At 48.7% G+C, this 26,428-nt stretch overlaps 1 protein-coding gene across 2 annotated transcripts in view; it reads left to right on the forward strand.

Moving 5' to 3' along the window:
• LOC138358104 (uncharacterized) overlaps nucleotides 1-20,478 on the forward strand; it is a 46,074-nt gene extending 25,596 nt beyond the window's left edge. Inside the window, exon 4 of one of the 2 annotated variants that reach the window (XM_069315589.1) lies at nucleotides 19,753-20,478. In XM_069315589.1, coding sequence (XP_069171690.1) covers nucleotides 19,753-19,757 — 5 coding nt within the window. In that variant the 3' untranslated portion in view covers nucleotides 19,758-20,478. Of the gene's footprint in view, nucleotides 1-4,166; nucleotides 4,250-19,752 lie in introns of those variants that run through there. The other variant, XM_069315590.1, reaches the window with a different exon arrangement.
• Nucleotides 20,479-26,428: the final 5,950 nt, after the last annotated feature.

The following is a 26,428-nucleotide window of genomic DNA, read 5'->3' on the forward strand; positions in this document are numbered from 1 at the left end:
CTCCTCGCTGATTTTCGTTCCGAGTGAACTGCAGGTGCACCACAGCACTCATCCTCCAACACGGCAAATGAATTTGCTGTCCTTAGGGCGTCTGTAGGCAGCCTTGTCAAGGTCTTCTTAAGACTCCTGTCCTTCACGACTCTCCACGATGAGGTCCCGTCAACACTGGTCTCCTCCTTCGTTTCCTCCCGAAGTCTCAGCCGTCGTACCTCCTCCCGCAGGGAATCCATCTCTGCTCTCAGAGCTCCAACCAGACTCAAATCAGACTTGGTGCTATGGCGGTATGTTCACTCACAAGATGAGTGGCGCTGCCCGATAAACTCGCCCCTCGGGGCAAAATTTAAAAATTTAGGAACAGGTAATGAAACTGAGGATAGGGGGCAGACAGATTCACAACAAACGACAAAGAAGCGTGCGAGGAACTCAATAAGAAATTCCAGGCAATTTCACATTAGAGCAAAGAGAAGTTCCAGAGATAAGTTTAGTTTAGTTAATTTATTATGCACCCATACCCATCTTGTGGGTGGTAGTGGAAAGGGTTACAGAGGCACATAATGGGCTCAGGGACTGAACCCCACAATTCATTTAGCTAAGCAAGTTATAATCTTGATGAGCTAGTTACAAAATTCAATATAAGTCGTCACATCAACAATGGGTTCGAGATCGACCACAAGTACAGTTTCTTACTTAAGCAACTGACATGTGTGGAGAGCTAGTGTCACAGTTGATATGTTTGTCCTGCACACCGCCCCTCCATCCAGTGGGCAGCGGTGTGCAGGACAAACTATCAGCAGATGCACTGTGCCTGCCACTGCTGGTATAATAAATCACTGGTAACAGGTGAGCTGCCAAAAATTTGGAAGACGGCTAATGTGGTTCCGATATACAATAAGGCATAGAAGATATAGACAGGAGGCACTGAACTACAGGCCAGTGTCCCTAACTTGCATGCCATGCAAGTCGATGGTGAAGATTGTGAGAATAAAGCCAGTGGAACATCTGGAGCGAAAGAACTTTGTAACACAGCATCAACATGGGTTCAGGGATGGCAAGTCCTGCCTCACAGGGCTAATTGAATTCTGCGATCAGGCAAGAAAGAGAGGGGTGGGCAGACTGCATATTTTTGGATTGCCAGAAAGCCTTTGACACGGTACCACACAAGAGGCTAGTGAAAAAGCTGGAGATGCAGACTGGAGTGAAAGGGAAGGTACTCCGTTGGATAAGGGAGTACCTAAGCAACAGAAGACAACGAGTCAATGTGAGGGGTGAGGTCTCGGAGTGGCGGGGAATCACCAGTGGAGTCCTGCAAGGTTCAGTCCTTGGACCTATACTGTTTCTGATATATGTAAATGATCTCTCAGAGGGTATAGACTCGTTCCTCTCAATGTTTGCTGATGATGTATTGAGCTCGGTTTCACTCTCTCCACAAACAAGACAAAAGCAAACTCTCATCACAAGAGGAGAGAAAATGAAGAACTACAAATTAATGGTGTAACACTTGAATGGGTTGACCACTATCGGTACCTTGGCGTCACTGTCGGCTCTAACAAGGGGAAGAAAGAGGAGCTCAACCAGCTCGTAGGAACATGCAAAAGTCGACTCAGGGCACTGAAAGCTATGACCTGGAATGGACATGGAGCTTCTATTGCCGTGCTAAAAATGATGTACACAGCCTATGTGCGCTCCGTCATACTATGCCGCACCAGTTCTGTGCACCTACTCCCAAAGCGATATGAAAAGGCTTGAAAGCATTCAAAATGAAGCCATGACAATCATTCTTGGAGTCCCAAGAACTGCCAAAACGTCTAATCTACAAGAGGAGTTGTCCCTCCACAGTGTCACAAGCAGAATTAAGGAACTGAATGCTAAGCTTGCAATTAGGATAACCAGAGATCCCCATTACAATGATATTGCCAAGAAAAACCTGAGTTCTGTGCTGCTAGCAGGAGGAAACAGGAGAAGCAAAAAATGGCATCACAGATCAGTCTGCTACCTTGAAGAACTTCACCTGCTTGAGCAAGCCCGTGGGCTCCTGCCTGTAGAGAGGTTACCTCCCTGGGAGGATGACTCATGCAAGATTATCATCAATGAAATGGTAACGAAAAAATCCAACATGATACCACAAGAAATGAGGCACAAGTATCTCGAGGAAATTTATAAAGAAGCCGGAGATGAACTAGATCAAATCTACACTGACGGGTCATCTAATCCTGTCAATGGCAGGGCTGGTGCAGCGTACACGGTAATTAAGGATAATACTTTCCAACGCAGAAATGAAGAAAAAGCACGTATTGAGAACTATGCCTCTTCAACGCAAGCAGAGCTAACTGCCATTGTTATGGCGTTCAGGTTTCTTGAACGGAACACTAATGGTGCAGTGATTTGCACCGATTCAAAAGCAGCACTGCAAAGCCTAAGTAAAAATCAGGCAGAAAATCTTGCAATAGTCGCTGAAATTAAGAGAGCTGTGAGAGTACTTACCAATCAGGGAAGAGTCATCAAGTTTCTGTGGGTCCCCTCCCATGTTGGGGGATCCCCTCCCATGTTGGGGGGATCCCCTCCCATGTTGGGGGGATCCCCTCCCATGTTGGGGGATCCCCTCCCATGTTGGGGGGATCCCCTCCCATGTTGGGGGGATCCCCTCCCATGTTGGGGGCATCCCCTCCCATGTTGGGGGATCCCCTCCCATGTTGGGGGATCCCCTCCCATGTTGGGGGGATCCCCTCCCATGTTGGGGGGATCCCCTCCCATGTTGGGGGGATCCCCTCCCATGTTGGGGGGATCCCCTCCCATGTTGGGGGGATCCCCTCCCATGTTGGGGGATCCCCTCCCATGTTGGGTGGATCTCCTCCCATGTTGTGGGGATCCCCTCCCATGTTGGGGGGATCCCCTCCCATGTTGGGGGGATCCCCTCCCATGTTGTGGGGATCCCCTCCCATGTTGGGGGGATCCCCTCCCATGTTGGGGGGATCCCCTCCCATGTTGGGGGATCCCCTCCCATGTTGGGGGGATCCTCTCCCATGTTGGGGATCCCCTCCCATGTTGGAATATGTGGGAATGAATGAGCAGATGTGCTGGCTGCTGAAGATCATATTGAATACTTCATACCCAAGACTCTACTACAAATTAGAGGTATTGTCAGGCAACATCACCGTGACAAGGTAACTGAGGAAAGGAGGATAGAAGCACAAACCAGTGAATCTGTACGATGGTACAACATGGTTGCAGCTGCCAATCACAGTCCTTATGGACGAAGAGGAGGAGGACGCGGGAGAGAATCGGTAATAGCGAGAATCCGTCTTGGATACAAATGTCCATGGAGATATGGAATGGAAACAACAGTTGATCAGCGAAGTTGCAGAATCTGTGGTGATCATATTGAATACTTCATACCCAAGACTCTACTACAAATTAGAGGTATTGTCAGGCAACATCACCGTGACAAGGTAACTGAGGAAAGGAGGATAGAAGCACAAACCAGTGAATCTGTACGATGGTACAACATGGTTGCAGCTGCCAATCACAGTCCTTATGGACGAAGAGGAGGAGGACGCGGGAGAGAATCGGTAATAGCGAGAATCCGTCTTGGATACAAATGTCCATGGAGATATGGAATGGAAACAACAGTTGATCAGCGAAGTTGCAGAATCTGTGGTGAGAGTGACGGACATCGCCTTGACCACTATCTACGTGAATGTGAACACCTGAGAGACATCAGAAATATGTGTAGAGTAATAAACCCCACATTGTTTGAGTTAGGAAAACACTATTTGTCAAATATTGATACTGTTCCTAAAAGATTCCCCCATTTTGCACCCGCAAGATTTTTAGGGTTGAAAGATGTTAATCTTCTTGTTTGAGGAGCTGTTTGTTACGGACCCGAGCCCAGCGTCCGAGGACGGAGCAGTGACGACCACGCCATCTGTGGGTCAGCTCCCGAAACCCCCTCCAAATGGACAGCGCCATCTAGTGAGGACAGGATATACCGGCCACAGGGGCTGGTTTCCCGTCCTGATCTGCTCATAACACAGCCGCTGCTGACCTCTGGTGAGGTGATGCTTAGACAGCAACGCCATCTATGGAGTGGATAGGTGGGTGTTTGTGTCTAAGCCTGTAAGTGAGGTGCCCTAGAGTGTCATCAGTACTAATGACGTGTCTGATTACAGAGTCGACCTGGGACTGCTGTAATGGACGTTGGATCAGTCTACCCAAGGCAGCCGTAGAACCTCCACGCATTTGCTGCTGAAGCTGTGAGTCACCCCCCCCCCCCCCCCGGATGAACACTGTTGTGTTAGCCTGCCTGTGAGGTGGCAGAACCAGGGATTGTCGTACCCGGGGCTGACTGGTGGAGAAGACTATAGCCACTGGGGTGTTGTGGTGAGGAGAGTGATCTGTGAAATCACACGAGGCTCCTGCCTAGGGCTCGCAACCCTAGTATCGGTCGTGGAGTGACCTAACCAGCAGAACTGATTGGAACCTGCCAGCTACAGGCTGGATTTGTGGTTGAAGGCCTCCACAACGGTGGCCTAACCAGTGGAACTGATTGGAACCTGCCAGCTACAGGCTGGATTTATGGTTGAAGGCCTCCACGACGGTGCCCCCAGTGGAACTGTGATTTGGCTGGCCTGTGGCCAGGGTAGACTCGAGAGAATCGAAGGATTCAACGTGAGGCCACAAGAAGAGGACCAGGGCTACCCCTCTCGAGCACCGTGGAACATTCCTGCGTCTTCAGAGGAAGACTATTCTGTATATTATAGTGTTTATACCCCCCCCTCCCTGTGTGACTGTTTATATATTTATTTATGGTGGTGGTGTAATTATATATTTAAGTTTAGTGCCTTTGTCTCCCTTCCCCTTTAATTTACTTGTGTTACGGAACGCAATTCTTGAAAGCCACTACTAACTTGGGGCCGGATACCCAAACTCTATTAACATCAGAGAAAGAACCCAGTTGCGACCCAATAGGGCCGTAACACTGTTCACTTGAGACAGTTAAGCAAGTCCCAGCTGTGTCTGGGTACAAGTGACAGGATGAACAACCCAGCGGGTTTTCTTCCTATTGGGGAGTGTTGCACATGCTTCTATGGCGGTATGTTCACTCACAGGATGAGTGGCGCTGCCCAATACAGTCACTATGGCGGTGTGTTCACTCACAGGATAAGTGACGCTGCCCAATACTGTCACTATGGCGGTATGTTCACTCACAGGATGAGTGGCGCTGCCCAATACAGTCACTATGGCGGTGTGTTCACTCACAGGATAAGTGACGCTGCCCAATACTGTCACTATGGCGGTGTGTCCACTCACAGGATGAGTGGCGCTGCCCAATACAGTCACTATGGCGGTGTGTCCACTCACAGGATGAGTGACGCTGCCCAATACTGTCACTATGGCGGTGTGTCCACTCACAGGATGAGTGGCGCTGCCCAATACAGTCACTATGGCGGTGTGTCCACTCACAGGATGAGTGACGCTGCCCAATACTGTCACTATGGCGGTGTGTCCACTCACAGGATGAGTGGCGCTGCCCAATACAGTCACTATGGCGGTGTGTCCACTCGCAGGATGAGTGACGCTGCCCAATACTGTCACTATGGCGGTGTGTCCACTCACAGGATGAGTGGCACTGCCCAATACAGTCACTATGGCGGTGTGTCCACTCACAGGATGAGTGACGCTGCCCAATACTGTCACTATGGCGGTGTGTCCACTCACAGGATGAGTGGCGCTGCCCAATACAGTCACTATGGCGGTGTGTCCACTCACAGGATGAGTGACGCTGCCCAATACTGTCACTATGGCGGTGTGTCCACTCACAGGATGAGTGGCGCTGCCCAATACAGTCACTATGGCGGTGTGTCCACTCACAGGATGAGTGGCGCTGCCCAATACAGTCACTATGGCGGTGTGTCCACTTACAGGATGAGTGACGCTGCCCAATAAACTCGCCCTTCGGGTCAAAATTAAAAAAAAAAGTTAAGAATGCAAAAATTATGAGGAGAATTAAAACAGATGAAGATAGTAGGAGGCTACAAGATGACCTAGACAGACTGAATGAATGGTCCAACAAATGGCTGCTAAAGTTCAACCCGAGGAAATGCAAGGTAATGCAACTAGGCAGTGGAAACAGGAGGCCAGACACAGGATACCGAATGGGAGATGAATTACTCCATGAAACGAACAGAAAGATCTAGGAGTTGATATCACACCAAACCTGTCTCCTGAAGCCCACATAAAGAGAATAACGTCTGCGGCATATGCGAGGCTGGCTAACATCAGAACAGCCTTCAGGAACCTGTGTAAGGAATCATTCAGAATCTTGTACACCACATATGTAAGACCAATCCTGGAGTATGCGGCCCCAGCATGGAGCCCGTACCTTGTCAAGCACAAGACGAAGCTGGAAAAAGTTCAGAGGTATGCCACTAGACTAGTCCCAGAACTAGGAGGCATGAGTTACGAGGAAAGGCTGCGGGAAATGCACCTTACGACACTGGAAGACAGAAGAGTAAGGGGAGACATGATCACTACCTACAAAATCCTCAGGGGAATCGACCGGATAGACAAGGATAAACTATTCAACACTGGTGGTACACGAACAAGGGGACACAGGTGGAGACTGAGTACCCACATGAGCCACATGTGGGTTCGTTAGGAGACGACATGTGATGGTATCCGTAGGTACACGAACAAGGGGACACAGGTGGAGACTGAGTACCCATATGAGCCACATGTGGGTACGTTAGGAGACGACATGTGATGGTATCCATAGGAAATTAATTTCAAATCTGTTTTCTTTCAGTTGTTCAGTCAGTTGATTGACAGTTGAGAGGCGGGACCAAAGAGCCAGAGCTCAACCCCCGCAAGCACAATTAGGTGAGTACACACAGGAAACAAAGATGCCAAAAAAAACACATTAGAAAGTTGTCTTTCGCAAACAGAGTGGTAGACGGTTGGAACAAGTTGGGTGAGAAGGTGGTGGAGGCCAAGACCGTTAGTAGTTTCCAAGCGTTATATGACAAAGAGTGTTGGGAAGACGGGACAGACGAGCGTAGCTCCCATCCTGTAACTACACTTAGGGAATTATACACACACACACACACTTTTTTCCTTTTATTCACTTTTATTCATGAAGCCGCAATGCAACCACTTGGGGTGGACGGTGTCGCTTCGTGCAGGTCGGCGTTCAATCTCCGACTGTCCAAGTGGTTGGGCACCATTCCTTCCCTCCGTCCCATCCCAAATCCTTATCCTGACCCCTTGCCAGTGATATAATGGTAATGGCTTGGCGCTTTCCCCAGACGATTGCCCCCGCAGCCTCCCGAGGCCGCATCACCGTGTAGAGCGGCCACCAGAGCCTCTTATTGGACGCCCCCGTCAAATGTCCGTTATATTAATCATGTTTATTGCTGCATACTCTGTGTTGGCCCGGGTGAGTGTGTATAGGGGGACCAAGAGCTCCCTGGATGGCTCTTGGGTGTCCCTGTAAGGCTCTTGGGTGTCCCTGTAAGGCTCTTGGGTGTCCCTGTAAGGCTCTTGGGTGTCCCTACGACATAAACGGTGGACCAGGCCAAACACAACGTCCCTATAGTGTCGTCCGGTTGTCCTCGAGCGCAGGAAGTGGAGGACTAGGACGTCGCCCGCGGTGATCTTGGTGAGGAGCCTGTCCTCGTGGGGGCGGGTCTTGCCCCCCATGGCCAGCAGGGAGCGCTGCCCCCAGGGGCTCCCTTGGTACATAATGTATGAACCAGTCACACAACCCCACACAATCATAACTATAAAATAAATAAAAAGAATGAGAGAAAACTTCTCATATACAAGAGCCAACGGGTTATAACACACATAGTTGCGTGTGGTCAGCCCCAAAATGGCGTCGTCTTTGTCAATGTCGCACCTCGCGAAGGGCGCGAATATCAGGGACATAATGTCCCTGAAGTTCACTACATCCCTTTTCCAGGGGTAGCTGGCCATCAAGGTGAAGGTCTTGCCTTGGACTATATAGCTATGATAGCCAAGTAAAACAACATCCACCACCACAGCCAAGATGTGGATGGCACACCGGCAGCCGTAAACATTTGAAAAGTTCCCCACACGGGAGCGGAGGAACTCCGCAACTTTCTCCCTGCTCTCCTGTCTACCTTTCTCTTCATCTTCATCATCTTCTGCATCTTTCATTAACGTCCTCAAAAAATACCAGTTTGCGCCTGTCTCAGCACCGCGCACCACCACAAGGCAGACTACACAACCTACCAGGAACCCGACAAAGGTGCCATGGGCGGGTGATTCAGTCCGCCTGTTGTGGGTGTCGTCGTCATAGCCCACGGACACGTGGTGTTGCTCACAGTAAGTCTACAGGTCGTCCGGTGGTCTCTCACCTGTGCTCTGATCCACACACACAAACTCCTTCCTCATGATCAAGGAGCCGCTGATGGCTGCGATCATTCCCAAACACAATATAATGCCCCATTGATGGGCCAGTAACACACTGGAAGACACCGGGCCCGAGGCTCGCTACCGCCAGAAACACTTGGGCATATCGCCCAATACATCTTTGGTCTACTTAAAGACATCGCCTAACTTCTTGAGCCGTTCTGCCATCTTAAGAACGGTTGGGCAAGCTTCTCAGCAATATCTGAGACCCGCTGCTACGATAACCGATAATAAGGACACGTTTGGAACCCTCCCTTACATATATATCATACATATATAAATATTTAGTTAGGTGGGAAATAGAGGGAGATAGACATGGACTTGTCTATCGATAGACTTGGTTAAAGAGATGTTGACAATAGACTTCCATCATGGACCATTATCTCATTATCTTTTGGGGTGTGGTTTGGTCATTATATCTTCAGCCCCGTTATTGTGACTCATTGTTACCATACTCGTAAACTTGTTCCCTTCAGCCATTTGAAGGGAAGGTGGTGAAAGGTAGGGAAGGTAGTGAAGAGTAGGGTAGGTGGTGAAGGGTAGGGAAGGTGGTGAAGGGTAGGGTAGGTGGTGAAGGGTAGGGAAGGTGGTGATGGGTAGGGTAGGTGGTGAAGGGTAGGGTAGGTGGTGAAGGGAAGGGTAGGTGGTGAAGGGTAGGGTAGGTGGTGAAGGGTAGGGTAGGTGGTGATGGGTAGGGTAGGTGGTGAAGGGTAGGGAAGGTGGTGAAGGGTAGGGAAGGTGGTGAAGGGTAGGGAAGGTGGTGAAGGGTAGGGTAGGTGGTGATAGGTAGGGTAGGTGGTGAAGGGTAGGGTAGGTGGTGAAGGGTAGGGTAGGTGGTGAAGGGTAGGGTAGGTGGTGAAGGGTAGGGTAGGTGGTGATGGGTAGGGTAGGTGGTGAAGGGTAGGGAAGGTGGTGATGGGTAGGGTAGGTGGTGATGGGTAGGGTAGGTGGTGAAAGGTAGGGTAGGTGGTGAAGGGTAGGGAAGGTGGTGAAGGGTAGGGAAGGTGGTGAAGGGTAGGGAAGGTGGTGAAGGGTAGGGAAGATGGTGAAGGGTAGGGAAGGTGGTGAAGGGTAGGGTAGGTGGTGATGGGTAGGGTAGGTGGTGAAGGGTAGGGTAGGTGGTGAAGGATAGGGTAGGTGGTGAAGGGTAGGGTAGGTGGTGAAGGGTAGGGTAGGTGGTGAAGGGTAGGGTAGGTGGTGATGGGTACGGTAGGTGGTGAAGGGTAGTGAAGGTGGTGAAGGGTAGGGAAGGTGGTGAAGGGTAGGGAAGGTGGTGAAGGGTAGGGAAGGTGCTGAAGGGTAGGGTAGGTGGTGATGGGTAGGGTAGGTGGTGAAGGGTATGGTAGGTGGTGAAGGGTAGGGTAGGTGGTGAAGGGTAAGGTAGGTGGTGATGGGTAGGGTAGGTGGTGAAGGGTAGGGAAGGTGGTGATGGGTAGGGTAGGTGGTGATGGGTAGGGTAGGTGGTGAAAGGTAGTGAAGGTGGTGAAGGGTAAGGAAGGTGATGAAGGGTAGGGAAGGTGGTGAAGGGTAGAGTAGGTGGTGAAGGGTAGTGAAGGTGGTGAAGGGTAGAGTAGGTGGTGAAGGGTAGTGAAGGTGGTGAAGGGTAGGGAAGGTGGTGAAGGGTAGTGACGGTGGTGAAGGGTAGGGAAGGTGGTGAAGGGTAGGGAAGGTGGTGAAGGGTAGGGTAGGTGGTGAAGGGCAGGGAAGGTGGTGAAGGGTAGTGAAGGTGGTGAAGGGTAGGGAAGGTGGTGAAGGGTAAGGAAGGTGATGAAGGGTAGGGAAGGTGGTGAAGGGTAGTGAAGGTGGTGAAGGGCAGGGAAGGTGGTGAAGGGTAGGGAAGGTGGTGAAGAGTAGTGAAGGTGGTGAAGGGTAGTGAAGGTGGTGAAGGGTAGGGAAGGTGGTGAAGGGTAGTGAAGGTGGTGAAGGGCAGGGAAGGTGGTGAAGGGTAGGGAAGGTGGTGAAGAGTAGTGAAGGTGGTGAAGGGTAGTGAAGGTGGTGAAGGGTAGGGAAGGTGGTGAAGGGTAGTGAAGGTGGTGAAGGGTAGGGAAGGTGGTGAAGGGTAGGGAAGGTGGTGAAGGGTAGTGAAGGTGGTGAAGGGTAGTGAAGGTGGTGAAGGGTAGGGAAGGTGGTGAAGGGTAGGGAAGGTGGTGAAGGGTAGGGAAGGTGGTGAAGGGTAGTGAAGGTGGAGAAGGGCAGGGAAGGTGGTGAAGGGTAGGGAAGGTGGTGAAGAGTAGTGAAGGTGGTGAAGGGTAGTGAAGGTGGTAAAGGGTAGGGAAGGTGGTGAAGGGTAGGGTAGGTGGTGAAGGGTAGGGAAGGTGGTGAAGGGGAGTGAAGGTGGTGAAGGGTAGGGAAGGTGGTGAAGGGTAGAGGAGGTGGTGAAGGGTAGTGAAGGTGGTGAAGGGTAGGGAAGGTGGTGAAGGGTAGGAAAGGTGGTGAAGGGTAGGGTAGGTGGTGAAGAGTAGTGAAGGTGGTGAAGGGTAGGGAAGGTGGTGAAGGTCAGGGCAGGTGGTGAAGGGTAGGGTAGGTGGTGAAGAGTAGTGAAGGTGGTGAAGGGTAGTGAAGGTGGTGAAGGGCAGGGAAGGTGGTGAAGGGTAGGATAGGTGGTGAAGAGTAGTGAAGGTGGTGAAGGGTAGGGAAGGTGGTGAAGGGTAGTGAAGGTGGTGAAGGGTAGAGGAGGTGGTGAAGGGTAGTGAAGGTGGTGAAGGGTAGGGAAGGTGGTGAAGGGTAGTAAAGGTGGTGAAGAGTAGTGAAGGTGGTGAAGGGTAGGGAAGGTGGTGAAGGGCAGGGAAGGTGGTGAAGGGTAGTGAAGGTGGTGAAGGGTAGGGAAGGTGGTGAAGGGTAGGGTAGGTGGTGAAGAGTAGTGAAGGTGGTGAAGAGTAGTGAAGGTGGTGAAAGGTAGGGAAGGTGGTGAAGGGTAGGGAAGGTGGTGAAGGGTAGTGAAGGTGGTGAAGGGTAGGGTAGGTGGTGAAGAGTAGTGAAGGTGGTGAAGGGTAGTGAAGGTGGTGAAGGGTAGGGAAGGTGGTGAAAGGTAGTGAAGGTGGTGAAGGGTAGTGAAGGTGGTGAAGGGTAGTGAAGGTGGTGAAGGGTAGGGAAGGTGGTGAAGGGTAGGGTAGGTAGTGAAGAGTAGTGAAGGTGGTAAAGGGTAGTGAAGGTGGTGAAGGGTAGGGAAGGTGGTGAAGGGTAGGGTAGGTGGTGAAGGGTAGGGAAGGTCGTGAAGGGTAGGGAAGGTGGTGAAGGGTAGTGAAGGTGGTGAAGGGTAGTGAAGGTGGTGAAGGGTAGGGAAGGTGGTGAAGGGTAGTGAAGGTGGTGAAGGGCAGGGAAGGTGGTGAAGGGTAGGGAAGGTGGTGAAAGGTAGTGAAGGTGGTGAAGGGTAGTGAAGGTGGTGAAGGGTAGTGAAGGTGGTGAAGAGTAGGGAAGGTGGTGAAGGGTAGGGTAGGTAGTGAAGAGTAGTGAAGGTGGTAAAGGGTAGTGAAGGTGGTGAAGGGTAGGGAAGGTGGTGAAGGGTAGGGTAGGTGGTGAAGGGTAGGGAAGGTCGTGAAGGGTAGGGAAGGTGGTGAAGGGTAGTGAAGGTGGTGAAGGGTAGTGAAGGTGGTGAAGGGTAGGGAAGGTGGTGAAGGGTAGTGAAGGTGGTGAAGGGCAGGGAAGGTGGTGAAGGGTAGGGAAGGTGGTGAAAGGTAGTGATGGTGGTGAAAGGTAGTGATGGTGGTGAAGGGCAGGGTAGGTAGTGAAGGGTAGGGAAGGTGGTGAAGGGTAGGGTAGGTGGTGAAGGGTAGGGAACGTGGTGAAGGGTAGTGAAGGTGGTGAAGGGTAGGGAAGGTGGAGAAGGGTAGGGAAGGTGGTGAAGGGTAGTGAAGGTGGTGAAGGGCAGGGAAGGTGGTGAAGGGCAGGGAAGGTGGTGAAGGGCAGGGAAGGTGGTGAAGGGTAGGGAAGGTGGTAAAGGGTAGTGAAGGTGGTGAAGGGTTGGTTAGGTGGTGAAGGGTAGTGAAGGTGGTGAAGGGTAAGGAAGGTGGTGAAGGGTAGGGAAGGTGGAGAAGGGTAGTGAAGGTGGTGAAGGGCAGGGAAGGTGGTGAAGGGTAGGGAAGGTGGTGAAGGGTAGTGAAGGTGGTGAAGGGTTGGGTAGGTGGTGAAGGGTAGTGAAGGTGGTGAAGGGTAGGGAAGGTGGTGAAGGGTAGGGACGGTGGAGAAGGGTAGTGAAGATGGTGAAGGGCAGGGAAGGTGAAGGGTAGTGAAGGTGGTGAAGGGCAGGGAAGGTGGTGAAGGGTAGGGAAGGTGGTGAAGGGTAGTGAAGGTGGTGAAGGGCAGGGAAGGTGGTGAAGGGCAGGGAAGGTGGTGAAGGGTAGGGAAGGTGGTGAAGGGTAGTGAAGGTGGTGAAGGGTTGGGTAGGTGGTGAAGGGTAGGGAAGGTGGTGAAGGGTAGGGAAGGTGGTGAAGGGTTGGGTAGGTGGTGAAGGGCAGGGAAGGTGGTGAAGGGTAGGGAAGGTGGTGAAGGGTTGGGTAGGTGGTGAAGGGCAGGGAAGGTGGTGAAGGGTAGGGAAGGTGGTGAAGGGTAGTGAAGGTGGTGAAGGGTAGTGAAGGTGGTGAAGGGTAGTGAAGGTGGTGAAGGGTAGTGAAGGTGGTGAAGGGTAGGGAAGGTGGAGAAGGGTAGTGAAGGTGGTGAAGGGTAGGGAAGGTGGTGAAGGGTAGGGAAGGTGGTGAAGGGTAGTGAAGGTGGTGAAGGGTAGGGAAGGTGGTGAAGGGTAGTGAAGGTGGTGAAGGGTAGGGTAGGTGGTGAAGGGTAGGGAAGGTGGTGAAGGGTAGTGAAGGTGGTGAAGGGTAGGGTAGGTGGTGAAGGTTAGGGAAGGTGGTGAAGGGTAGTGAAGGTGGTGAAGGGTAGGGAAGGTGGAGAAGGGAAGTGAAGGTGGTGAAGGGTAGGGTAGGTGGTGAAGGGTAGGGAAGGTGGTGAAGGGTAGGGAAGGTGGTGAAGGGTAGTGGAGGTGGTGAAGGGCAGGGAAGGTGGTGAAGGGTAGGGAAGGTGGTGAAGGGTAGGGAAGGTGGTGAAGGGTAGTGAAGGTGGTGAAGGGTAGGGAAGGTGGTGAAGGGTAGAGTAGGTGGTGAAGGGTAGGGAAGGTGGTGAAGGGCAGGGAAGGTGGTGAAGGGCAGGGAAGGTGGTGAAGGGCAGGGAAGGTGGTGAAGGGTAGGGAAGGTAGTGAAGGGCAGGGAAGGTGGTGAAGGGTAGAGTAGGTGGTGAAGGGTGGGGAAGGTGGTGAAGGGCAGGGAAGGTGGTGAAGGGCAGGGAAGGTGGTGAAGGGCAGGGAAGGTGGTGAAGGGTAGGGAAGGTGGTGAAGGGCAGGGAAGGTGGTGAATGGCAGGGAAGGTGGTGAAGGGCAGGGAAGGTGGTGAAGGGCAGGGAAGGTGGTGAAGGGTAGGGAAGGTGGTGAAGGGCAGGGAAGGTGGTGAAGGGCAGGGAAGGTGGTGAAGGGCAGGGAAGGTGGTGAAGGGTAGACTAGGTGGTGAAGGGTTGGGAAGGTGGTGAAAGGCAGGGAAGGTGGTGAAGGGCAGGGAAGGTGGTGAAGGGTAGAGTAGGTGGTGAAGGGTGGGGAAGGTGGTGAAGGGTAAGGAAGGTGGTGAAGCGTAGGGAAGGTGGTGAAGGGTAGAGTAGGTGGTGAAGGGTAGGGAAGGTGGTGAAGGGTAGTGAAGGTGGTGAAGGGTAGGGAAGGTGGTGAAGGGTAAGGAAGGTGGTGAAGGGTAGGGTAGGTGGTGAAGGGTAGGGAAGGTGGTGAAGGGTAGGGAAGGTGGTAAAGGGTAGTGAAGGTGGTGAAGGGTAGGGAAGGTGGTGAAGGGTAAGGAAGGTGGTGAAGGGTAGGGAAGGTGATGAAGGGTAGAGTAGGTGGTGAAGGGTAGGGAAGGTGGTGAAGGGTAGTGAAGGTGGTGAAGGGTAGGGAAGGTGGTGAAGGGTAGAGTTGGTGGTGAAGGGTAGGGAAGGTGGTGAAGGGCAGGGTAGGTAGTGAAGGGTAGGGAAGGTAGTGAAGGGTAGGGTAGGTGGTGAAGGGTAGGGAAGGTGGTGAAGGGTAGGGAAGGTGGTGAAGGGTAGGGAAGGTGGTGAAGGGTAGGGAAGGTGGTAAAGGGTAGGGTAGGTGGTAAAGGGTAGGGAAGGTGGTGAAGGGTAGGGAAGGTGGTGAAGGGTAGGGAAGGTGGTGAAGGGTAGAGTAGGTGGTGAAGGGTAGTGAAGGTGGTGAAGGGTAAGGTAGGTGGTGAAGGGTAGGGTAGGTGGTGAAGGGTAGGGTAAGTGGTGAAGGGTAGGGAAGGTGGTGAAGTGTAGAGTAGGTGGTGAAGGGTAGAGTAGGTGGTGAAGGGTAGTGTAGGTGGTGATGGGTAGGGTAGGTGGTGATGGGTAGGGTAGGTGGTGAAGGGCAGGGTAGGTGGTGAAGGGTAGGGAAGGTGGTGAAGGGTAGGGTAGGTGGTGATGGGTAGGGTAGGTGGTGATGGGTAGGGTAGGTGGTGAAGGGTAGGGAAGGTGGTGAAGGGTAGGGTAGGTGGTGAAGGGCAGGGTAGGTGGTGAAGAGTAGGGAAGGTGGTGAATGGTAGAGGTGGTGAAGGGCAGGGTAGGTGGTGAAGGGTAGGGAAGGTGGTGAAGGATAGGGTAGGTGGTGAAGGGTAGGGTAGGTGGTGATGGGTAGGGTAGGTGGTGAGGGGTAGGGAAGGTGGTGAAGGGTAGGGTAGGTGGTGAAGGGCAGGGTAGGTAGTGAAGGGTAGAGAAGGTGGTGAAGGGCAGGGTAGGTGGTGAAGGGTAGGGAAGGTGGTGAAGGGTAGGGTAGGTGGTGAAGGGTAGGAAAGGTGGTGAAGGGCAGGGAAGGTGGTGAAGAGTAGAGTAGGTGGTGAAGGGTAGGGAAGGTGGTGAAGGGTAGGGTAGGTGGTGAAGGGTAGGGAAGGTGGTGAAGGGTAGTGAAGGTGGTGGAGGGTAGGGAAGGTGTTGAAGGGTAGGGAAGGTGGTGAAGGGTAGGGAAGGTGGTGAAGGGTAGGGTAGGTGGTGAAGGGTAGGTTAGGTAGTGAAGGGTAGGGAAGGTAGTAAAGGGTAGGGTTGGTGGTGAAGGTTAGGGAAGGTGGTGAAGGGTAGGGAAGGTGGTGAAGGGTAGGGAAGGTGGTGAAGGGTAGAGTAGGTGGTGACGGGTAGAGTAGGTGGTGAAGGGTAGGGTAGGAGGTGAAGGGTAGGGTAGGTGGTGAAGGGTAGGTTAGGTAGTGAAGGGTAGGGAAGGTAGTGAAGGGTAGGGTAGGTGTTGAAGGGTAGGGAAGGTGGTGAAGGGTAGGGAAGGTGGTGAAGGGTAGGGTAGGTGGTGAAGGGTAGGTTAGGTAGTGAAGGGTAGGGAAGGAAGTGAAGGGTAGGGTAGGTGGTGAAGGGTAGGGAAGGTGGTGAAGGGTATGGGAGGTGGTGAAGGGTAGGGAAGGTGGTGAAGGGCAGGGAAGGTGGTGAAGGGTAGAGTAGGTGGTGAAGGGTAGGGTAGGTGGTGAAGGGTAGGGTAAGGGGTGAAGGGTAGGGAAGGTGGTTAAGTATACACACAACTATAGTGACCCCACACAACTATAGTGACCCCAGACAACATCAATAGTGACCCCAGACAACACCAATAGTGACCCCAGACAACACCAATAGTGACTCCAGACAACACCAATAGTGACCCCAGAAAACACCAATAGTGACCCCAGACAACTATAGTGACCCCAGACAACACCTATAGTGACCCCAGACAACACCAATAGTGACTCCAGACAACACCAATAGTGACCCCAGACAACACCAATAGTGACTCCAGACAACACCAATAGTGACCCCAGAAAACACCAATAGTGACCCCAGACAACACCTATAGTGACCCCAGACAACACCAATAGTGACTCCAGACAACACCAATAGTGACCCCAGACAACATCTATAGTGACCCCAGACAACATCTATAGTGACCCCAGACAACACCTATAGTGACCCCAGACAACACCTATAGTGACCCCAGACAACACCAATAGTAACCCCAGACAACACCAATAGTAACCCCAGACAACACCTATAGTGACCCCAGACAACACCTATAGTGACCCCAGACAACACCAATAGTGACCCCAGACAACTATAGTGACCCCAGACAACACCTATAGTGACCCCAGACAACACCAATAGTAACCCCAGACAACACCAATAGTGACCCCAGACAACATCTATAGTGACCCCAGACAACATCTATAGTGACCCCAGACAACACCAATAGTGACCCCAGACAACACCTATAGTGACCCCAGACAACACCTATAGTGACCCCAGACAACACCAATAGTGACCCCAGACAACACCAATAGTGACCCCAGACAACACCAATAGTAACCTCAGACAACACCAATAGTAACCCCAGACAACACCTATAGTGACCCCAGACAACACCAATAGTGACCCCAGACAACACCAATAGTAACCCCAGACAACTATAGTGACCCCAGACAACACCTATAGTGACCCCAGACAACACCAATAGTAACCCCAGACAACACCAGTAGTGACCCCAGACAACATCTATAGTGACCCCAGACAACATCTATAGTGACCCCAGACAACACCAATAGTGACCCCAGACAACATCTATAGTGACCCCAGACAACACCTATAGTGACCCCAGACAACATCTATAGTGACCCCAGACAACATCTATAGTGACCCCAGACAACACCAATAGTGACCCCAGACAACACCAATAGTGACCCCAGACAACAATAGTGACCCCAGACAACACCAATAGTGACCCCAGACAACTATAGTGTCCCCAGACAACAATAATGACCCCAGACAGCTATAGTGACCCCAGACAACCCCTATAGTGACCCCAGACAACACCAATAGTGACACCAGACAACTATAGTGTCCCCAGAGAACAATAATGACCCCAGACAACAATAATGACCCCAGGCAACTATAGTGACCCCAGACAACACCAATAGTGACCCCATACAACACCAATAGTGACCCCAGACAACTATAGTGACCCCAGACAACACCTATAGTGACCCCAGACAACACCTATAGTGACCCCAGACAACACCAATAGTGACCCCAGACAACACCAATAGTGACCCCAGACATCTATAGTGACCCCAGACAACACCAATAGTGACCCCAGACAACACCAATAGTGACCCCAGACAACACCTATAGTGACCCCAGACAACACCTATAGTGACCCCAGACAACACCAATAGTGACCCCAGACAACACCAATAATGACCCCAGACAACACCTATAGTGACCCCAGACAACACCTATAGTGACCCCAGACAACACCAATAGTGACCCCAGACAACACCAATAGTGACCCCAGACATCTATAGTGACCCCAGACAACACCAATAGTGACCCCAGACAACACCAATAGTGACCCCAGACAACACCAATAGTGACCCCAGACAACACCAATAGTGACCTCAGACAACACCAATAGTGACCCCAGACAACACCAATAGTGACCCCAGACAACACCAATAGTGACCTCAGACAACACCAATAGTGACCCCAGACAACACCAATAGTGACCCCAGACAACACCAATAGTGACCCCAGACAACACCAATAGTGACCCCAGACAACACCAATAGTGACCCCAGACAACACCAATAGTGACCTCAGACAACACCAATAGTGACCCCAGACAACACCAATTGTGACCTCAGACAACACCAATAGTGACCCCAGACAACACCAATAGTGACCCCAGACAACACCAATAGTGACCCCAGACAACACCAATAGTGACCCCAGACAACACCAATAGTGACCCCAGACAACACCAATAGTGACCCCAGACAACACCAATAGTGACCCCAGACAACACCTATAGTGACCCCAGACAACACCTATAGTGACCCCAGACAACACCAATAGTGACCCCAGACAACGCCAATAGTGACCCCAGACAACACCAATAGTGACCCCAGACAACACCAATAGTGACCCCAGACAACACCAATAGTGACCCCAGACAACACCAATAGTGACCCCAGACAACACCTATAGTGACCCCAGACAACACCAATAGTGACCCCAGACAACACCAATAGTGACCCCAGACAACACCAATAGTGACCCCAGACAACACTAATAGTGACCCCAGACAACACCTATAGTGACCCCAGACAACACCAATAGTGACCCCAGACAACACTAATAGTGACCCCAGACAACACTAATAGTGACCCCAGACAACACCAATAGTGACCCCAGACAACACCAATAGTGACCCCAGACAACACCAATAGTGACCCCAGACAACACCTATAGTGACCCCAGACAACACAAATAGTGACCCCAGACAACTATAGTGACCCCAGACAACGCCAATAGTGACCCCAGACAACACCAATAGTGACCCCAGACAACACCAATAGTGACCCCAGACAACTATAGTGACCCCAGACAACACCAATAATGACCCCAGACAACACCAATAGTGACCCCAGACAACACTAATAGTGACCCCAGACAACTATAGTGACCCCAGACAACACCAATAGTGACCCCAGACAACTATAGTGACCCCAGACAACACCAATAGTGACCCCAGACAACACCAATAGTGACCCCAGACAACACCTATAGTGACCCCAGACAACACCAATAGTGACCCCAGACAACTATAGTGACCCCAGACAACGCCAATAGTGACCCCAGACAACACCAATAGTGACCCCAGACAACACCAATAGTGACCCCAGACAACTATAGTGACCCCAGACAACACCAATAGTGACCCCAGACAACACCAATAGTGACCCCAGACAACACCAATAGTGACCCCAGACAACACCAATAGTGACCCCAGACAACACCAATAGTGATCCCAGACAACACCAATAGTGACCCCAGACAACACCAATAGTGACCCCAGACAACTATAGTGACCCCAGACAACGCCAATAGTGACCCCAGACAACACCAATAGTGACCCCAGACAACACCAATAGTGACCCCAGACAACTATAGTGACCCCAGACAACACCAATAGTGACCCCAGACAACACCAATAGTGACCCCAGACAACACCAATAGTGACCCCAGACAACACCAATATTTAACCCAAACAACTTTATCATTGTGTTCATTGCTGTCTTCTTTTATGTGCTAGCCATATGCTGTATTGTGCCTACTAATTTTTATCAACTACCATTCAAGCTGTCATTGCAATCAATCTGAGCTACCTATGTGCTTTAATATACCTACAATTTTCTCTCATCTTTTTTTTTTTCTTGCCTTGTAACTGTTATCATTTTTTTATAAATTTTTCAGGTATTTACCTACTTATAATTTTCTTAGGTTAAGGACCTGCCCGAAACGCTGCGCGTACTAGTGGCTTTACAAGATTGTATATTGACACCAGTAATTCCATCTATCATCATACTATCATGCAAGAGGAGCCACACATCTATGGATCATCCAATAAAATCAGCAGACTTCTAGATGTTACTACTGCTCGGCTTAGTCTCGGTTACAAGTATCTCTGGGAATTCTCATTATCTGCTGATGTAGACCTGACCAAATGTAAACTGTGTCAACAAAATTATTCGCACACCCTCCGTCACTATGTGATGGAGTGCGAAAAGATACGTGAATTTAGAGACAATTCTATAACCAATGTTCCAGCGATGTGTAAATATTTCATTCAAAATGATCTGCTACCAGAAATTTTAACCAAATATCCCCAGTTTGCTAACTGTAGGTAGTAACTGAGTGATTGTAACCTATCCACCGCTGCCCACTGGATGGGGGGGGCGGTGTGCAGGACAAACATATAAATTTTGACACTAGCTCTCCACATATGTCAGTTGCTTAATTTAGAACCTGTACTTGAGGTCGATCTCGAACCCATTGTTGATGTGACGACTTATATTGAATTTTGTAACTAGCTCATCAAGATTGTAACTTGCTTAGCTAAATGAATTGTGGGGTTCAGTCCCTAAGCCCATTATGTGCCTCTGTAACCCTTTCCACTACCGCCCCACAAGATGGTATGGGGTGCATAATAAATGAACTAAACTAAAACTATATTATGTTTCCTTACAATCCCAATGTACCTTCTTGTATATATAAATAAATAAATAAATAAATAAATAAATAAATAAATAAATACCTCGCCCTGCCCTGGTGACGCTCTATTACTCCCTCATCTATCTATATCTCAACTATGGTATTTGTGCTTGGGGTTCTACTACCCAAAATCATTTACGTCCTCTAATTACTCAACACAAAGCTGCTATTAGGACAATATCTAACTCTGGCCCCAGACAGCACTTGGTACCCTTATTCAAATCTCTGAATATGTTAGATATTAAGTCCCTGCACATTCTCTCAAGTTTAAAACTCTGAATTGTAATGTCAATCCTGACCTTAAAAGCTTCTTAGAAGGTTGTAACAGAACCCATGAGCACCACACCAGATCAAATACCTATTTGATATTCCAAGAGTACGACTTAATAAAACCAGAAATGCTTTACAAATCAAGGGACCCAGAATGTGGAATGACCTTTCCAATCATGTCAAAGGCTGTACCTCTCTCAACCAGTTTATGAACACTGTTTTTCCCAAAAACGGTGGGTTTTCTGAGTGGAAGAGAAAACGTATGTCTGTAAGCTGACTTTAACCGCCCCAAGCTGCGCGCGCAACGAGCCGAGGTTATATAAACCCGGATGCAGACTGCGTGGCCCCTCTTCCCGACAAGCCAGCAGCTGCTCTCTTACAAAACACTGCTCATTGCTGCTCAGCGAGTCGTAAACACAGAAGTTTAGCCTGCTCAACTGTTCCCCCAGCATGGACCCTACACCAGTTCCTATCGACAACGACTCGGAGCGACCCGTCAGGGGCGTCCTGCCCTTCTCAACATTTAAGGTAGTGTTTGTGTTGTTGGCGCGCCGGACCAGTGTTTGCGTTATTGGCGCGCCGGACCAGTGTTTGTGTTGTTGGCGTGCCGGACCAGTGTTTGTGTTGTTGGCGCGCCGGACCAGTGTTTGTGTTGTTGGCGCGCCGGACCAGTGTTTGTATTGTTGGCGCGCCGGACCAGTGTTTGTGTTGTTGGCGCGCTGGACCAGTGTTTGTGTTGTTGGCGCGCCGGACCAGTGTTTGTGTTGTTGGCGTGCCGGACCAGTGTTTGTGTTGTTGGCGCGCCGGACCAGTGTTTGTGTTGTTGGCGCGCCGGACCAGTGTTTGTGTCTGTGCTGGCGCGCGCGCCCCTGAAGCACGCCTGTTGGTTCAGCCTTGGTGACCAAATGCAGGTGCAGTAGACCTAGAGGGGGAGGTGACCCTCGGTGTTATGGGGCACTGGGTTTTCTCCAGTAGGTGGCTGTTATACAGGCCTCCTCCCGAAGCACAATCGGGAGGAGGCCTGTCCACCCCCCACCCCCACCTCCCCCATCTGCTCAGCCCTGTACCTTAAGCTCCCTCACCCAGTCGACGTGAGGTCTACTGCTTGGGCGACTTCTGTTGTGCCGTTAATTATTATTTATGTTCTTTATACCAGTGCTTCTTTACAGTCTGACTGTTAGTCATGGCGTGCTTCCTCACGCTACAATATTTACTGTAATTTTACCTTTGCTTTCGCCCCATGCCTATGTTTATATATTGGGTATTGCTGTTATTGTTGTTCCAGGACATTTAATGCTCAAGCCAGCTCCTATGTAGTGCTGTTGCTTTACCCTACTCTAAACGCTGGCTATAAAATTTTTTATATTATTGTCTTTCAGTTACAATGTGTTATGCCTCACAATTTATTTATCCGCAATTTATTTATCTTGGCCCCGTGATGCGGGTCCAAGCCTCTTGCTGTTACCTTCCTTGGGCTTGCAACTATGATTTGTTTCTCTCTGCAATTTATTATTACAATTTATGCATTAACCTCGTGCATGTTTTATTAATTAACTTATTAAAACTCTTGCTTCTTGTATTGAGTTATTTATTAAGTAAAGTAACCTAGGTTGTGCTAGTTCCTGAGTTACAAGCCTCATGCCTTTGACTTTAAGATTGTCTTGGTATTGCGTACCATTAATTTACCTCAATTTATTACTGCAATTTATGCGGGTCAAGCTGCACGTTATTTACTCTTACTGGTTTTGCAATTGTGATTGTTTAACTATTGTTTGCCATTAAGTTATCAAGTAACTCAGCTATAGGCTGTGATAGGCGCGGAGTACGGCCCCCACACCCCCTTGCCTCTTATTTATTTATTTATTTATTTATTTATGCATATACAAGAATGTACATAAGGAATGTGAGGATACAAATATAGTAATTACAGTCTTGTAAAGCCACTAGTACGCGCAGCGTTTCGGGCAGGTCCTTAATCTAAGAAAATTTTAAGGAGGTAAATACTTGCAAAATTTATAGACAAAAAAATGATAACAGATTACATGAAATGAAAAAAAAAAGATGAGAGAAAATTGTAGGTACAGTATATTAAAGCACATAGGTAGCTAAGATTGATTGCAATGACAGCTTAAAATGGTAGTTGACAACAAATTGGTAGGCACAATACAGCAGAAACAATATAAGATTGATTGCAATGACAGCTGAGTGTTGAATGGTAGTTGACAAAAATTGGTAGTCACAATACAGCATATGGCTAGCACATAAAAGAAGACAGCAATGAACACAATGATAAGGTTGTTTGATATTACATAAAAATTAGGAGATTGGGTAACACTAGGTACAGAGCAAATTTAAAGCTCAGTGTAGGTAACTAAGAAGATGAAGTTAGGTACTTTTTGGTTTTGCTTTTAAATAAGGCAAAAGTTTTACAGTTTTTCAATTCACTAGGGAGTGAGTTCCATAGACTAGGTCCCTTAATTTGCATAGAGTGTTTACACAGATTAAGTTTGACCCTGGGGATATCAAAGAGATATTTATTTCTGGTGTGGTGATAATGGGTCCTATTACATCTGTCCAGGGAGAGTTTCAGAGCATGGTTTGCATTTAAGAACAGGGTTTTGTAAATGTAGTTGACACAAGAGAATGTGTGGAGGGAGTTAATATTTAGCAAGTTTAGGGATTTAAACAAGGGAGCTGAGTGTTGTCTGAAAGCAGAGTTAGTTATTATTCTGATAGCAGGTTTTTGCTGTGTGATGATGGGCTTAAGGTGGTTTGCAGTGGTAGACCCCCATGCACAGATACCATAGGTCCCTTAATTTGCATAGAGTGTTTACACAGATTAAGTTTGACCCTGGGGATATCAAAGAGATATTTATTTCTGGTGTGGTGATAATGGGTCCTATTACATCTGTCCAGGGAGAGTTTCAGAGCATGGTTTGCATTTAAGAACAGGGTTTTGTAAATGTAGTTGACACAAGAGAATGTGTGGAGGGAGTTAATATTTAGCAAGTTTAGGGATTTAAACAAGGGAGCTGAGTGTTGTCTGAAAGCAGAGTTAGTTATTATTCTGATAGCAGGTTTTTGCTGTGTGATGATGGGCTTAAGGTGGTTTGCAGTGGTAGACCCCCATGCACAGATACCATAATTAAGATAGGGGTAGATTAGTGCATAATATAGTGAGAGGAGAGCAGAGTTAGGAACATAATATCTGATTTTGGAGAGTATACCAACTGTCTTAGAGACTTTTTTAGTTATGTGTTGAATGTGGGTGCTGAAGTTGAGTCTCTTGTCTAGGAATAGGCCAAGAAACTTGCCATCATTTTTATTACTGATGATAATGTTGTCTATCTGTAGCTGAATTGCATTTGATGATTTGCTTCCAAATAAGATGTAGTAAGTCTTTTCGATGTTTAATGTTAGTTTGTTCGTTGACATCCATAAGTGGACTTTTTTTAATTCATTATTCACAACATTATTTAGTGTATGTGGGTTGAGGTTTGAGTAGATAAGGGTAGTATCGTCAGCAAACAATATAGGTTTGAGAATATTAGAGACATTAGGCAGATCGTTTATATATATAAGAAATAGAAGAGGTCCTAAGATGCTGCCCTGTGGCACTCCAACGGTAATTGGTAGAGTGGAAGAAGTTGTATCATTGATGGTTACATATTGGTGTCTGTCACTAAGATAGGATCGGATGTAGTCAAGGGCAAGGCTTCGGATTCCATAATGCTGGAGTTTAAGTAAGAGGTAGTTGTGATTAACAGTATCAAAGGCTTTTCTTAGGTCAATGAAGAATCCAATCGGAAACTCATTTTTGTCAAGGGCTGAGTAGATAATGTCAAGGAGACTAATGATTGCATCGTTGGTGCTCTTTTGGGACCGGAAGCCAAACTGGCAGGGGCTGAGTATGTCGAATTTTACGAGGTAGGAATAGAGCTGTTTGTAAATAATTTTTCCAAATATTTTTGATAGAATCGGTAGATTTGATATTGGTCTATAATTGTTTATGTCCGCCGGATTGCCTCCTTTATGGACTGGCGTTACTCTTGCTTTTTTGAGGATATCAGGGAAGGTGTGATACTCTATAGATTTGTTGAACAGTAGTGCTATGGGTGGGGCAAGGGCATGGGAGGCTCTCTTGTACACAATGGACGGAATTTCACTGGTGTTCCCTGCCTTGGTTTTTAGAGAATGTATGATGGACACAACATCATCTTGCTTTAAGATTACTGGCCCTGCATTTACGTTTAGTTACATCAGCTAACTATTCCCGCAAATTATGCAGCGTCTTGCTGCATGTGTATTTATTTATTACTGGTTTACAATTATGTTTGTTTATCATTTTGCTTATCGCTTTTAAGTTATTAGGTAAAGTCAGCCAGGTTAGGCTAGCTGATGTGTCACAGGCCTCCGGCCCCTAGCTTTAAGTTTTCATGGACTTGTATTTTCCATAAGTTTCCTTAATTTATTCTGAATTTTATGGAGTGTCAAGCTGCATGTTTTCTTTTGCTGGTTTTACATTTAGGTTTGTTTAACTTTTGCTTATTGCCTAAAAGTTATTAGGTAAAGTCAGCTAGGTTAGGCTAGCTGCTGTGTCACAGGCCTCTGGACCTAGATTCAGGAAGCTCTGTGTATTTCTTCGTAAGTGGGTTTGCTACGAAGGTTCCTAAGTGCGCCCTAAATAGATGCTTAGGTGCGATTCAATAAGGTATACTTAGGAAGAAAAATTGTTGGTTCACCTGCGTGCCGATAGAGGTCACTACTGTGTTTCGTTTGGCCAATCAGAGAGCAGCAACATTCTTCATATTGAAGATTTAGCGCTGGCTTATCGCAGCTCTACTGCCTCCTATTTACGTCGAATTTTCTTATAAAATTAGTATATTTCGAAATAAAACAATGTTTTTTCAACTTCTACAGCCAGCACCGACATTGTAGTAAACAAATATGTTACATTTGTTGTTTACCTACGTAATTCTAAGAGATACTGTGTAGCTGTCCTTGTTGCTCGGAAGATGCGCTGACAATTATTGTATATATTTACTGAATTTACCCAAGGGCCACTAACTATCTAGTGACCTCGAAGAGGACAGAAAGCCGGCGGCTTGTTGAAGGGCCCGCCAATTGTCTTAATTATATTTTTTAGCTGGAATTTGGCATTTACGGCTTCAGCGGGTAGGCGGTTCCATGGGTTTAGAGCCCTCTTGGTGGAAAAAAAACATCTGTTTTCAGTCCTACTTGAGAGAACATACTCTCCAACACTATATCTGTGATTGTCCTGTTATCAGTGACTTCATACCAAATGGTATGAGGTATTTTGAGCTCTGTAATTACTTCATACACTCAGGAATATTGGAAGATATTCTTGTGCTGCACCCAGATTTTGCCAGTGGAGGCTAATAGATCAGCATTAAGTATTTTGTTCTCTCCTAATTCCATGTATGACTGGCCATCCTGTGAGGTGAGCTTGTAGCTGGTTTTTGATCTACACTGTGTGGTCCTTTAGACAGAATAGGGAAGCAGCACATTGCTGTGTATACCTAAACATGTTTAAAAATACATTGTTTGAGAGGAGTTTTGTAGAAACTGGTAAGAGTAATTATAATATAATGTTTCCATGATTCAGTGCTTACCT

The sequence above is a fragment of the Procambarus clarkii genome, chromosome 81, assembly GCF_040958095.1.
Source record: "Procambarus clarkii isolate CNS0578487 chromosome 81, FALCON_Pclarkii_2.0, whole genome shotgun sequence".
Classification (NCBI taxonomy): Eukaryota; Metazoa; Arthropoda; class Malacostraca; order Decapoda; family Cambaridae; genus Procambarus; species Procambarus clarkii.